The sequence below is a fragment of the Buteo buteo genome, chromosome 12 (assembly GCF_964188355.1).
Source record: "Buteo buteo chromosome 12, bButBut1.hap1.1, whole genome shotgun sequence".
In the NCBI taxonomy this organism is placed as follows: domain Eukaryota; kingdom Metazoa; phylum Chordata; class Aves; order Accipitriformes; family Accipitridae; genus Buteo; species Buteo buteo.
Window position 1 is genome coordinate 15,933,452 of NC_134182.1, and position 16,020 is coordinate 15,949,471.

Below are 16,020 nucleotides of genomic sequence, written 5' to 3' on the forward strand. Positions count from 1 at the left end.
AAACCCCCAATTTTCAATGACACTGAGTCAGATGACTTAAAAACATGACCACTATCTTCTCCTGGACCATTCCTCTTTTTCCACAAGAGGATCACCTCACATAGAGATGAACAACAACAACAGTGACATTAATATATCGCATTTGTTACATAAATAATACAGATACAAGTCACTGGTTATGAAATCAAAGCTGTTCGTGTTAATGTTTATAACATTAGGTTTTGGTTATTCTAGTCAATAGAAATTCAATGTTTTCCAAAGAGGTAGTTTATTTTGCTCATATTTTTCCTCATTAGGAAACAGATGTTGCAAAACTATTAGCAGAACAAGCACTATAAATCCACAGCAACTTACAATATTTACTAAACATTTAACTACATAAAAATCAAAGCATATTTGCTCAAATTCTCAGTGAGCACTTAACAAATTTCAAATGCAACCTGCCAATCAATGTCTATTAAATAAAATCCTGTAACGTCTCTCTTGTGAATTAGTTTAGCTATAGGTATCTTAGTGTAGTTAGCTATCTTAGGGATATCTAAACCAAAACTTTTACAAAACGTCTCAGAAAAGCTCTGTGTTTTGCAGTCTCCAAGCTCTTAGAAGAGTCTGAAAGATTTCAAATATTTTAGCCAGTGCTGCTTTATGAATACAAAGTAATCTCATTTGTCAAACTGGAATATAACATTATTAACTAACTAACAAAATAGAGTTTCCTCCTAATAGTATGTAACATGTACCTCACAGTTTTTGTCATAGTAAAACAATACATAACTACACAGGGTGTCAACATTTTTTCAGAGTAAAGTACAGTACTTAAAATGACTGTTAGCTACTTCTAATCTACACACTCAAATAGGTTACTCTCAGCCCCAATCTTTAAAAACTGATGGCAAGATTTGGCTCATGAGTCAAGCTAATGTAGAACCCCAGTCAAAATTATGCAACTTACAAAGCTGCCTACAAATCCCTGTATTTTGTCCAAAAAGTTCACGACACACTCTTAAGTGTCAGGGTAAAGAAACCAGTGCTGTCAAGATTACAAGGGCAACTCTTTCAAAGGCCAATTCATAGCTGCCTTGTGAACAAGAGGAGAATCATCCTTATGACTTGTGTGACTATTTTAATTTTAATTTCCAAAGTGATCAATTAGGCAAATGAACTGCCTACTCCTTCTCTGGTCTTTAATGAAAAAGTCACTCTTACTGTAATGCTGTGTGTTTCTGGAGCCTTTGGAAAGGCTGAAAAAGCCTAAAATTCCTGCGAGGAAGACCTTTTCACAGGCTTAAACTTATTAACAGTATTTTAGGAAAAGTCCCATATTAAAAGAAAAAGAAAACCTGTAAAACACCACCCTATTCTTCTGTTTAAATAACATGTTATTGTCCAAAAAAACCCTCAGCAACACCTATTAAATTTTATATTTTAGCCAGCAGAAAATAAATCACCCTGCTGGTGTTGAATTTAAACCTCAAACTCTCCTACTTTCTAGCCACCAATATTACGTACAGTTTTTGCTTCCAACAGATAAATTGAATTGGTTTCCCAAACATCATATTCTAGCCAATACACAGGATGATATTGCAAAAGCCTTTTCACAAATTCTTGTATTTCTGAACTTTAAAAACATTTCTGATGAGTCAACATTTTACACACAATTGAGGCTGGAATTTCACGTTTAGCTCTAGCATAAATGCAGGGAAGAATTTGGATTAAGTACAACATGTCCTAATGCCAGCTAGTACTTGGGGATGGAGTCTGTGTAACTTCCTATTCTGAGCTTCCCAGTCTGCCTTTGTCTTCCATAATCTCAGCTCTTCAGGCTGGCACACCAGCAACTAAATTTTAGGTTTACAGTATCTTTCCCTCCCTGTCCTTCCAGCTTACTCTTTCCTGAAGAATGGCAAATCTCTACAAAGTAGTCTTTCTTCTGGTGGCCAGATTCTTCTGATACATGACCTGCAATTGTATCAGCTACAGTATCTTCTAAATGCACCAAGAAGTGCATCTTCTGTGATGTTTGAGTCTTGATAGAGTCAACTCAACAGAATCCCTAGGGGGCTATCCATAGGGAGTTTTATCCTTGGAGAGCTGCTGATGAACTAGGCCAAGCTGGCCTTGTATTGACCACATGTTACCTGCAGAGAGATCTCGAAAATGATCATTTGTCACTCATGGAGACAATAAAGCTTATGGAAATCACACCTACACATACAATGAGTAGCTGATTAAAGGATTAAATCTCCCATTGTTTTGGTTTTTAGCTTTCAAATTCTGCAGTATTCTGAAGACTGAGGTTTTTAGGGGTATATTTGCTTAGAAGGTAGCCTTCATATTTTAATGCATTTTGTCTCAGAGCCCACATCTGGAGCACCGAATCAACATGCATAGCCTTCCTCTTGTCTTCTTGAAGAGACATTAATAATGGATTTAATTATTAAACTTTGTCCATAGCATTTTTAACCATGTAATACAAAACCAGCACATCAGTGAACATCACGGCCAACAGACCTATATTTAATGGAAAGCATTTAAAAAAATAATGAAGCCTACACTACCAAGTAATCCTTGCTGAGTTCCTGGAAGCGCAGGAACACCCGCACAGAAATACAAACAGCTAGTAACAGTGCATCCACTTGCCAACTTGGTGCTGTTGAGATCTTGGAGTAACTACCATGTGCACAGTCCCCTTGACTTGCCCATTCTATAAGACCAGCTCATCTTGCATTATAGCAGGCATTTTCTCCAAAGGGAATGTTGCTGGTCTGGTGATTTAAGTTTTTCTGCCACTACCAAAGCCAGACTATTATGTTGCTGTTAGTTTCCCTGGTAAAGGCAGAGAATTTATTGCTTCAAAAAGAAGCTACACAAGCTACTTTTTCATTGTGATACCTCCAAGAACATCCTGAGCTTCAGCTATTAAGAAAAATTAATTTGTGCTTTGGCTGTCCTTGGTGAATGATACTGAAAGGTTGTGTTTTGTTGGTGTTGTTTTTAGCATACCGGATTGATAAAATAATCCTGTCTGTTCTCTTTTTTGTTCTCTTAATGAGAACCACATGTGATCCCTTAACAGCATCCTAAAAAACTTAGGGGTCAAACTAATCCCATGTGCAAATTTAATTTTACACAATTAACATCAGGGTTTTGCCTATAAAGAGGCAAGCTACTAAAACTCTTTTGCTTATTTACTGGGAAGCATTTTCAGGTATGAGTGAGGATTTATGACCAAAACCTGTAACTGTACATGGTTTGTGCCTACTCTGAATGTTGCACTGGTGGAGTGAACACACCGTAAACAACCTTACTCAATTCTTAATATCCCCTAAATGTTCATATTTAAGTTAGGAGTATATCTATGAACCAGAGTCAAAGAATGTTTTATCTTATGCAAAGTACTTCTTAAGCTTCAGTCTGAAGTTTAAACATCTCTACTGATAACCAAAGCAAGTGTTTCAAAACAAGCAATCACCAACTGCTTAAATAAACAATTCATAGCTGCGTTAAGGATACTGTTATCAAAACTGCTGAAAGAGTGGACTTGGAGCAGCACAGAAACCTGAATTAGTAGTCTTAAAGCATGTAAGATTTAAATGAATGCACCAAGAATATATTTATGAACAATGACGTAACTATTATGACTCTGCTCTCAAAGGCAAAGACAAACCAGGCTAAATGAGGCTCACAGGTCAGAAAGTGCAGATTAATAAATTACCACTGTGCACCTGATGTGCAGTAACTGTTCGTACTGGTATGCTTTGCTTTCAGCTGGAAAGCTGAAACAAAAAAACCACAGGACAACAAAAATTTACCTTGATATTTTGCATGTGTAAGAGCACACACATAAATTATTGCTCTAGCCCAGCTGACAGAACATTAACTTTTCAAATTGAAACCTAGTAAAAAGACTTCCATAGATCCAGGGTCAGTCGTTAAAACTATTTTCAATTTATGAACACAGCTGTATAATGCATGCAGATCACTAACTAACAAAAGTAATGAACTGCACTTCTCAGTGTGTAGGTTTTAAAGACAGAAATGGAAAAGTGGAAAAGTTAGAAAACAGGAAGATGCCAAAGGCAGACATGGCCTTGGAAGGACAAGAAGGTTCGTCTTGATGCAGCGAAAGAGGAAGAGGCAAGGGAACTATCTGAAGAGAAGGACCACTCTGCCAAGGAGGATGATCTTATATTCTCCTTAGTTGTTGCCTTCTTGCTGCTCTGAAAGTATAAATAGCCCCTTCCAGCTCCCAAAGAAAGTCCCCTTCCAAAAATCACACAGAGCTTGTGTGATTGCAAAAAGCTGCGAAGAGTCAAGGGCATCTTGTACCTGTATTTAGATAGGCCTGCATGTGCCACTGTTTTGTCTTTAACAGCCTGCTCACTAGAAATTACTGCTGTCTTTCCTAAAGGGCAATGAGAAGAATAAGGGCATATTTAGGTTACATTCTCTGAGCCGCAAAGTCCTGAAACCATAACAAGGCCACACTGCTGTTTTCCACACAAATGGCCTAAATGCACCTCGCATGAAGTTCCTTCTAGGAAGGACCTAAGACTGGTTGTCTGCCTGTTGTCACTCACATAGCACTGCCAAAAGCGGAGGGGGGGAAAAGGACACTACAGGCTTGACGGAGTGCCACGGTCATCAACTTGGCAAGTTAATGTACTCTATAGTGTTAAGAAATACCTGTGAGATCTCCCTCATTCAAAGCAGTTATAGCTGGATCATCCTAGAGTCAGCCTGGAGAAAACTGAGCAGCAAGTACTTCAGTGGACAGTGAATCTGGTTTTGAGTCCAAGCCTGGAATAACTTTTGCATGTATTTGTTGTGTGAGCTTGAATCTTGTGCCCCTACATCAGGACCCATTTGTATTTTTAAGAATCCCACCCATAAAGCAGAGCGCTAAGCAGCAGCACTGCAGAGCATGGGATATTTGGGTTGTAAAGCTAAGTGCACACACTACAGGCGGTCCATTCCAGACGAACTAGTGACTCTTTGCAAAATGCGAAGCCAGTTGGTTTTATACAAGGCTATTCCACACAAGTTAGTTTCAAGAAAGCAGCCTTCTTAGAAGTAAACTTTCCCAGTGCAGACAAGCTCTCAGCTAAGAAATGGCACATGGCTAGAAGTTAGCAAAGTATGTTATTTGACTTCTGGCAGAACCTCAAAGTCTTTTCCCCCTCCTGTGGTCTCCAGCAAGAAGGAAGGCGGAAAAAAAAAAAAAAAATCAAACTAAAAGCATTGGAAGACAGCATCCTACAGCAAAGCTGTGCAATGACATGATTTCACAAATTTTCCAATACCAGTACTTTGCCATGCCAAAGGCTACAAATGAAACAAGACAGATATTTCCGGGACTTCTGTACAACAAATTACCAACTCCAAAGGCTGCTCTTTTAGCTTTCTGTATTTATGAAGCAGAAGGCATCTAGAGTTAATCTTGTAACTCCTTGGTATGCAGCTGAAGTAAAAACTTTTTTTTTTTCATTCATATGAAAGAGCTTTGAACTCTTTCAAAGGCTTAGCTTGATATATTGATTATTTTTTTAAAGCTTTCACCAGACTAATTTCCATCACTTCATTCCATCACCTCAGTTCTCCAACAAAGCAGATTTTATGTATTTTTTAAATTTCTGTTCTTCTCAAACACCTGCATCTCCCATAATTGCAAAAAATGTAATAAACTAACACTGGTGTGAGGGTGGGGGGAAGAAATAACATTACTAAACCACTTTACACTAACAAACAAGAGTTTTCTAGAACAAAATAAAAAACACCAAACGAAGCATAAACCTGCACGCAAAGTGAGAAGTTTCAAACATCACCTTGAGAAGTGGACGAAAGGCCGGTCTTATTCACCAAAACACCAAAAATGGAAATACTACTTTTGAATACTCAAAAAAGTTAGTATTTTGAAGATGTAGAAAAAGCCAAGGAAGGTGGAGGAAAGATTTTTTTTCTTCTGATATTCTAATATATGCTACAAAGGAGAAAAGGTAACCATGTCCCATTAACATGAGAAGCCTGTCTTCACAACAGACAGAAAATACCAGCTGAAAAAATGAATGTTTTATGAAATTCAGTTTGGGGAATGTGAGTCATTATTTTATTCTCTAAAGCAAAATCGGGGGGGGGGGGGCAGTGGAGGAGGGAGAAGAGATTACTATATTACAGGGAATGTGCAATAGTTTCTTGAGCTATTCTACACCAATACATTCTGATGAAAGGAAATTACATTCTGGCTCTGAAAAGGTAAAAAAAAACAAAAACCAAACCCAAACAAACACCCCCCCCCACTCAGTTCAGCAAACAGTTTAAGAATGATAACTTTTCCTTCAGATATATATACATGACAACTGAGCCTCATTTTTAAGAACTACTTGTGCAATCCAAAATTTTGTAATTCAGGTTTCTCAGAGGAGTTTTTCCATACTGCAAAGGAAGTATGTAGTTGAAAGAACACCAGCAAGAACTTTACAGAACTAGCACAGAAATGTGAGTGAGGACTGATATTTGGAAATAATTCCCCATTTCCCCAAATTCACAAACCATTTTCCTGTTACTTTAACTTCTTTTTTACCCATTTAAGATTAATAGTGAGTGGCTCTAATACGCTCTTGTTAAACAATCACTGCACTACAGTATCGGTGACATGCTAAGTTATGTCCTTATGAAAAGGCAGAAGAAATATGGAGATTCATTAATTTTTCTCTGTGGTACTCACTCTCTTTACCTGAACAGAAAGAAGGTAAGAATGACTGTATGTGGACTGAGGGTCCAGCCAGCCACCACCCTCTCTGACAGTGACCAGCAGCAGATGCGTTCCAAAAAGTCTAACAACAAGGCACGAATGAAGTGCTGGTTTCCTGATATGCTCTCCCAACATCCAGAAAACTGTACAGATGGACTTACTGAGTTACACAACTCAGTTGCCAAGCAACCTCCCAAAACTCCTTTAAAGCAAGAAAAAGAGAAATCAACAACAAAACCCCCCAAACCCACCGTTCATCACAGAACAGTTGTTCAGCTCCACGCAGCCAAATATAAATGGTAAAGCTGCACACTGAATGTCAGAGACTAAAACTACCAGAAAATACCATCTATTTCAATATCTTTGTTTGGGTTGTTTGTTGGGGTTTTTTTGTTTGTTTTGTTTTTAAATCACACCACACTGAACATATTTATCTCAAGCAGAAAGTTAAGAGGCAAGCAAAATTTTTCAGCTTTATCATTTATCGTAGTCTTACGTTTAAAACATACTTAGAAGTAAATTTAGTTACCAAACATTTCATGGATATTTTACTTGCTTTTTTTAGACTTTAAAAAAAAAGAATAGAAAGAAAAAAGAAAACACACTTTAGCTTAATGTGCGCCTAAGGATGTACGGCTATACAGGCTTAAGAGAGAATAAGTACATCAGAAATTTGTAAAAAGACTTTCTGTCTGTAAAAAAACCAACACCTTAACTTAGTGTTGCAAACCTATATGCTCATAATATAAAATGTTACAATCTGGGGAGAAAGATGTTTAAAAAAACTTTATGTATAGCATTAACTGTATAATTGAGAATGCATGAATATGAAAAGGAGGCTACATCAAACTGACAAAATGAAAACATGCTACTGACAGAGGGTTAATATTAGCACATACAGCTGTGGCTTTTTACAGGCAAGTGAAAGAGAAAATATGTCTCTTCAGGCAGATACCTATATCACGTACCAGGATTTCTTAGAGACAGCCTGCCAACATTTCCTTTCTGGAGATAATAATAAAAAAAAAGTCAGTGCTAATATGACTGATGTATTAAAAAGGGTAGTTCTGAAAAAATACTTTGAAAACACAGATTATATTTAAAATTTGTAATGAACAGAGCCTGGCCCTTACATATTTGCTGCAGGAGAAAGAGGTTTGAATTATTTAGCATTAGTATCTTTCTACTGAATTTGGTCTCTGGTGTTTGGGTTTTTTTTCTTTATAACAGTATCAATGGATTTAATTTAATTAAATAAATTACCACTCTCATTTAAAGACTTAAAAATGCTTATACTGAGTCAAGTCAAAAGGTCCACCAAATCCACCATGATGTCTCCAACTGAGGCAGAGAGCAGATGCACAGGAAAGGGAAGCATAAGAACAGTGACACTTGCCAAAACCTCTCCTTCAACCTCCAAGGTTGTGGAATAATTTCTTGAGCCAACTGTGATATCTACATACTTAGTAACCTCACCGGGCTTTTCTTCCATGACTCTGTTCAATCATTTGTCAAAAATACAGATAGGTTTAAAATCAACACTATCTTCTAACATGGAGTTCCATGGCTAAGCTAAAAATACATTAAAAACTTCAATATTTTGTTTCTTTTAAATCTGCCACCTTGCATTGGAAGGGATGCTAATTACCTGTCCCCTTTCCATGTGACTCATAGCATTAAATTCTTTTTTTCCATGTCATCCCTCAGTTGTCCCTTTTCCAGGCTCAAAACAATCTCAGCCTATTTAGTCATTCCCCATCTAGAAACTACTCTATACTTGTTGTCAGTCTTTTTACTGCTCATTTCTACTGTATCTTCTTTGGGATATACACAATATTCAAATATACAACACAGATTAATACACAAACTTAAGTGTGTTTTCTGTTTTGTTCTGCATTCTTTTTATGATATTTGCCCCCTCCCCTCTTGGGCTCTACCAAGAATCAGGGTGATTTTTTTCAAACAAAAAATCTGCTCAGTCAACCATTCTTTCCCCAAGTAAAGTCCACACTGCTTTATTCATGCTCATCATTTCACAATTATTTAAATCAAGTTTTACCTGCTATATCATGACTCTCACTTTCTCATGAGACACTTCTGTAATTCTCAAAGATAACTGCATCTTGATTACCCCAATCCATTTAATACTAGCAGAAAACTTCCTCAATCCACTAGTCACCCCACTTCTGCAAATCACTTATGATTTTTCTTTTGATGATGACAAGCAACATAGGTTTATCAGAGGTCCACGCTAGACTGCATCGGTGACCTCCCTCCACTGTGCAAACTGTAATTTGGAATATTTTACCCAGTTATTTATCTACACAAGGACTTGTCCTCTCTGATTCCTTTAAAGTTTTTGGTGGGAATTTTCAAAAGCAATTGATGAGATCAAGTAGATTTTTTTTTTTTCCAAAACAAAAGTTTCTTGATTGCAGTATGTAGGTCATCTGAAGATCCTTTTACAGAAACCTAAGGAAAATGTTTCCCAACACTATCTTGGATTGTTTGTGGGGAGCTAAATACCTTTGACAGTTTCAACAATTGCTATGACATTTTTCTACTACTTTATTGTAAAGGTCAAAGTCAGAGAAAATAGTAACATAAAAACCTCATATATGTGGCATCTTTTTCTTAGCCCAGAAACAACATTCATCCTCAAAAAGGCTGCTTCTGTAGGCATTTTCATTCACACTTTTTTTTTTTTTAATGACTGGACTATAAAATTTAGCTGAGAATGAACTAAAAGAAGACTGAAAAACAGTAATGCACACAGGTAAAATATACTTATGTTTTTTTCATCCTTGCTTTTTCAAGGGAAAAAAAATCATCTCAATTAGAAAAACCAGCAAGCCAACAGGGCATCTAAATTTTACATGTTTCTAGAGAAAGAAAACTGTCCACCTTGCCAAAATAAAAAATAATTTTAAAAAACTCCATCAGCCAAGCCTTCTATATGTTAGTTACCTATGTGTATAAACATAGATATCTTGTGTTTTGTCTTACCTTTTAGCCAACCACAGTTTGGTTCCTACACAGGCAATGATGTCACCCAGTCCCTGCTGAAAGCCCAAACTAAAGAGCTGTTTTGATTCTAAGTACGACTGCAGCAAGTGAAAAACCTAAAAAAGAAAAAAAAAAGAAAAAAAAAGACATTATAGAACTGAAACTAGAGTTTCTATAGCCACTATTCTTCCTCCAAATAACTGTAGGATGCAAACAGCCACCTGCAAAATGAACAACTATTACTCAAGGAAAAACGTTTCACAGTAATTCAAGAACAAAACACAGAAAGTGCTGGAAGATGTTAACCTCCATGAAGTGAGCAGAGGACAGCCAGATGAGCACCACTCCTACTGGCCCTTGCCAACTTAAGCATCCCTCAACTTTCAACTTTCCTGCAGTGCCATCTGCTCACCAGTGCTAGCACAACTGTCTGTGGAGCACGCTGGCATCTCGGCCCACTGGATGGAGCAGGGATGGTTGCATCGTATAAGTAAGCAGAGAGAGAAGTGTCTTTAAAATCCACACACTGAGCAAAAAGCTTTTTAAAGGCAGTAGAATTATAATCTATAACTACTTTGAAGTGCTGACAGAAAAGTATCTTTATTCCTGCTCCTGAGACCCTCTGTTCAGGGCTCCAGTCAAACCCAGTGGGCAGCTGGGTTCCACAGAGAAGGGAAATGCTCGCACCTTTCCCTGCCAAGGACAGAGAAGACTGAGCTCCTGCACTGGGGCTCTGCACCAACTGCGCTATCTCCTCCAGAACTTCACATAAAAGCCTAGTAAACGCATCCTAGCTACCATGAAGGAAAGAATTAAAGATACCAAAATAGAAAGCATGACCAGCAGTTTTCTGGTCAGACAGTTAACAAAGCAAGTAACTTCTGCTCTTAGAGACCTTCCTTTACTATTTAAAAACAGGTTTTTCACGTAGTATTGAATATATAGAAAAGTGTTAAGAAAAAATGGAGTTAAAAAAATATGTATAGTCATCTAGATCATAAGCATGAAAAGGAAATACTGGATAATATATGAAAGCTGATACCAACTGCACAGTGGAGAGGGACTCTCCAAGCCCAGCCCCTCTAGTATCCACCCTCTCTGCACCTGGGAGAGGATGCCTGACACACACAATAATGCCCATATCATCCCACTTAGTTTCTACCTTTCCCATTCAGGTGCAAGGTAACAGGAAACACCTAGGTGAGTTAATTTCTAAATGGAAAATCATGGAGATACACAGTGCAGCACTGAAGCCTAATGGGAAAGATTTTGCTCGGGTTAAGGAGTTTTGCACACATGTGCAATTTGGAAGCTGGAATAGGAGGAACAGGGTGCTAACTCTCCCTCTTCAACTTGCCTTACAGCCTCCAAATTTGAAATTCTGTTTGCCTACACAGGTAAGTTACATTGATAGATGACAGGGTTTCTATGCAAATCGAAAAAGTACATCCCCCATTATTTATTGAAACTGGCAATGTGCAGAATTTAGGAAGCTTTAAAGTTGTAATCAGACCATTTCTGAAAATACATACATGAGCATTTTATATGGAAACACTCCCAATGTGTGAAAGTATTACCACTTCATACTTCCAAAGTGACAATTTTATAACTAAGGGATCAAGCTGGGGCCTTCATTTCACTTTGGGAAAAGAAAAACCTTTATATGCAGATTTTTACATCTCAGATCTTGGTTTCCCGCATTCCAGCTGTCACTTGCTCCCGGGGTTATATTTTTTTTTGTTTGTTTGCTTGTTTTGGAAACACAAGCACTGCTGCATAGCATTAACTTGACACATTTTCATCTGGGTTATTTTTTGTGAAATTATTCAAGTGGAAAAACAGCTGCAGTGGTTTCAAATAAGCACAGAAACAGAACAGAAGAGATGTCAAGAGACTATCTAATCCATATAAACACTGAGGCAGGGTCTAAACATTCTCCAATGAAACAAATGCCTGACTGTCCTAATCCTGAAAACAGCAACGAAAGCAGATTCCAAAATATTTGTATGCAACCTCTTCTAGTGTTTCACCCTCAAAATCCAAGCTCTTGAGGTAAGGTGTTCCTCTCCACTCCCACCTTTGCCCTCATGGTAAACAACTGTTCTCTGGACGCCGTTCAGTCAGTCCAGATTTTTTCCTAGTGAGGTACTTATTAAACGCAGAGATCCCATTGGGGCCCCTCTGACAGGAACAATGACATAAACTCTTGTCTTCCTGTGTTAGCAGGTGCTCTGTAGGCAAGAGACATCCTGGAAAGATAGCTGTTGTCTTTCTTTTTTTCAAATCTTTTTAAGCCCTCTGTACCAAACATCATTTTGTTGATAGCAGACCATCTTTCTAAGACGGTCTTTCCAAGATCTCTTTGAATTTTGATCTTTTTCTACAAAGCACTTTGCAAAAGTGCATGCTTACAAACATTTGAGTATCACCTGAGATCTCTACCTTGAATCCTCTTCTTTAGACTGCTCTTGCCTGTGCAGCTGTCTGCTTATTGAAACGGTTTACGTAAGCATCTACTCAAATTAACCTTCTTCATAAAAACCAATGCACAAAGTTGCCACTGCTACTAGTTTCTCTCTATTTTTTTTGTGGCTTGCCCTTAATCTCTGCAATGGACACTATAGAAGAAAAGGGATGAAAAAAAGGAAAATAATATATAAGCAGAAGCTTTTCTTATTGCCTTTTATATCCTCTGCTAACTGAAAACCATTTGGTGCCTTAACCTTTCTGGTTTTATTCTTCTGTGCTTCTGTTCGTTTCCAGGAATGAGAAGGGATTTACCTCTAAGCAATAATATAAAATCTATTTCACAATTATGAAGGGGCTATCATATTTTTTCCTAGAAGCTTAAATTAATTTAATCTCTTCAGCTTTGAAAACAACTCTCAAAGTGCCTCCCTCCTAAATACACATGAAACCTAAGTAGTTTGATAGTTCAAGCAAAAGGTCTTGAGAGAGGGAGAACTGTGCATACTAAGTAGGTCAAATTTGTGGATTTAAATTAGGCCAGGTAGGAAATTCAGTACTGAAAACGCAATCAACACTCCTCTGCAGTTCAGTCTCTATATGAACCATATCCTTTCAATACTATTCAGATGGTAAAAATCAGAGGACATGAGCCATATTTAAGCAATAGAATTATAAGGTGCAACTCACATAGGAGTTTGGTTCACTCTTGAAAAATGTTGGCATTCATCAAAGACAATGTTCAACTACTACAGTATACCCTGTTCCGTCTTCTGACATATGCAAAAACCTGATTTACTCATTATTTCAGTGTAAGCCCTCTACCATTTATTCAGGTCCCCTCACCAAATTTTAGAGACCTAGAAAGCTTTCCCCACAAAGGAATTCTTTATTTCAGCATAAGATTTTAGAATGCCTAAACTAAATTTGAAATTGTAATTAAAGTCAGTAAGTTGTATTGAAAGCCTTATTTTATGTAAGCTACCAAACAAGCAATCTGGAAAAGTTAACCTCAGTAGTTCTGCACTTCCATCATGTGTGACACGTCATTCTTTGGCTCATAGTAATATTGCTGTAGCTTCCATGATCTAAGACTACAAGTCAGGCAATGTTTGCAAGGGGAGGTAGCAAGTTTTAAGAGGCTGTTTGATTTAGATAATAAAATAGACAGGCTTTCCAGCACATGGCTCTCCTCAAGTCCAAAATACTACTCGATTTAAAATCCTCTGCTTAATTCATCACTTACACGTAAATGCAATGAGGTAATGGTGTTCCTTTTGTATGTTGGATTGTTTTTTTATTACACTAAGGCAATATATGAATGATTTTTTCTTTTTTAAAGGTAGTTTTACAAAACATCTGCACTGTCTGTAGAGGAAGATTTATGAAGACTTACAGGATGACAGCAATTATTTTTAAATTTGACATGAACTAAACACCAAGAAAGCAGCCTGAAAGCATTTTTGAGATGTTGGGAGTCTTTATTAAAAAGACTGAAGATATAACACCCAAGGTATTCTCTGTAGTTCTGGGGAACCCTGCATTAAAGATGGTGAGTTGGTGGATGCTCAAAAACCTTTTCTTTCCCTGAGCAGGCTGTTCAGGAGTCAGGCTAATACACCAGCAGGACTATAGAGACTGCCCATCAACCTGGGCAAGAGTTGTTAAAACAGTGCAAGCTGTGGGAAGTCCAGGTACTTGGATACATAGTGGGGAACAGTGTCCAGCTATTGACCATCCTGAGACCCTTTGGTCCATGAGGTTCTAACTCTGAGCCAGCACGTGCTAACCTGCTGCAGGTAAAACCACCAGCACAGGAGGACTTCTTAGTGCAGAATAACAGGGTTTAAAAAAAAAAAAAAAAAAAAAAGCATCAAGCCAGCTCATTTATGACACTATATCCTAATAAGCAAAACCCAAGGACCCAGCATGCCAATTAATTGGAAGCTGTGTTCTGCTCTCCAGCCACTCCCAACGTCCAATACCTTCCCTCCATTCCTTGGCATTGTCAATGCTTCATCCTCGTTCTTCTACTGTGGAAGCCTCAAGAAAAGGGGAAAAAAGTAGAGGAGGGCAAGGAGGGGAAGGGGCAAAAAAGGAAACAGCAGGCTCAGTTCCCTGCTGGTCAATCATCACACATATCCTTCTTGTCCTGTTCACATCCATCCCCCACTGAACAGCATGCTTTCAGATGCAACGCTGAGAGACTTCTGTATCTCCCTGTCATGACATGAGAAAGTTGAGTGTTTTCTTTGTACCCAAGCAGACCTTAAGACATAGTATCTGCTATATTCCAAGTATTCATTTTGGATGATCAAGTAAAAAAAAAAGGCACATCAATTTTTTTAAAAAATACTTAACTGATTAGATATCAGCTAAGTCAAAAATATAAATCATGAGAAGGAGAAAGAGACATTCTTCTCCCCCACATCAACTTTGATATGATATGAAGTTGATCGTTATCTTTAGCACCTCTCATATCAGCTCAAATTGCTGTATTCAGGCTATTGAAATACACTATTAGAATAATGAAGCAATGCAACTGTGGATGAAAACTTGTATCAAACACAAAATTTAGCAAGTGCCTTTAAACTTTCTTTGATGCCAAGAGTTGTCCCACATACATAGAGACACTGCAAATATAACACAAACTTTTAATAGCCACAAAGTTGATCTATTGTGACACACTTTCTAACAAATTTAAATTAATATTTTGTAGCATTAGCATTAACTTTATAGGAGGAACTAGGGTTTCTGAAATTTACAATAAACTGTTAACTTCAGACATGAAATAATGATTAGGTGGATACTTGGTGTGCATGCACACATGTTCATATTTAAAAGAAAACACAGCCTTCAACATGCTGCTGCACAAAGTGCCTTTTTTAAACAATCAGATTTTCCAAAACCACACTGAAGGTTATATAATTGCACACTTCTCAGTGAAGTAGCAAAGTGAAACTTTTCTCCCCTTAAGCTGACCTGAAGCAATAAAAACTTCTGCATGCATGCCCTTAGCTGTGTTTGGATGAAATTAAGTATACAGCACAGATATTCACATTCCGAAGTACAAGACTGAAACAATGCTCCCAGTGTTCATCTCAGTGCTTCTTTGGAGGGGTGGGGGGAAGCAAACTGACATCACCCTAAACTGTACTTTCTCAGCATAGATCATTTAACTCCCTAAAAAAATTACAAAGAATACAGATGTTTCACCAGCTGAAAGAAAACACTGTGTAAATACTAAGCTTGGAAAAATATGCCACTCACCAAGCTATGGAGGTTGAAGCAACAAGGAAAGCAAAAAAATGGTGTTTGCAAAATGGCAGCAGTAAGGAGATTACTGCACTAAGCTAAATGTGGTTTTTTGGAATTGTTCCGTCAAAAGCTTTTGCCTGAGTATTAACAGGCTAGTGAGAAAACCTCAAACATGATTTTTCTTTTCTTCTCTCACTTAAAGGCAGATAAAATTTTATTATTCTTGTATGATAAATACAACCACCAAGTTATCTCTGTATTCTGAAAGTGAGGCCAAATTTTTCATTTTTTTACTACAACCATGTAGATAAAAACTGGCAAGCTGCTGTGACAGGTGAAGATATTTTCATTAGTATGATAAAAAGTTCAAAGTTACAGTAATTATCTCTAGGGAAAAACAAGCCCTAAAAATCCCTTTCTTCTTAAAGATGAAAAGTGCCAGTGTGATAATTACAATGGGACTAAAACCCTCAACTACCTCCCTCCAGTTTTCCAAGAAGATATCTACACAAAAATAGATGGGAGAGTTTATAACTATC

At 37.5% G+C, this 16,020-nt stretch overlaps 1 protein-coding gene across 15 annotated transcripts in view; it reads right to left on the minus strand.

Moving 5' to 3' along the window:
• Positions 1-16,020, minus strand: part of THADA (THADA armadillo repeat containing) — a 171,146-nt gene that overhangs the window by 54,849 nt on the left and 100,277 nt on the right. For 13 of the 15 annotated variants that reach the window (XR_012652485.1, XR_012652484.1, XR_012652487.1 and 10 more), the window contains one exon: positions 9,758-9,873. Coding sequence is in view for 11 of the 15 variants with exons in the window: in XM_075042803.1 (XP_074898904.1) it covers positions 9,758-9,873 (116 nt within the window). In the remaining 4 variants the exon portion in view is untranslated. Of the gene's footprint in view, positions 1-9,490; positions 9,874-16,020 lie in introns of those variants that run through there. The other 2 variants (XM_075042811.1, XR_012652486.1) reach the window with 2 other exon arrangements.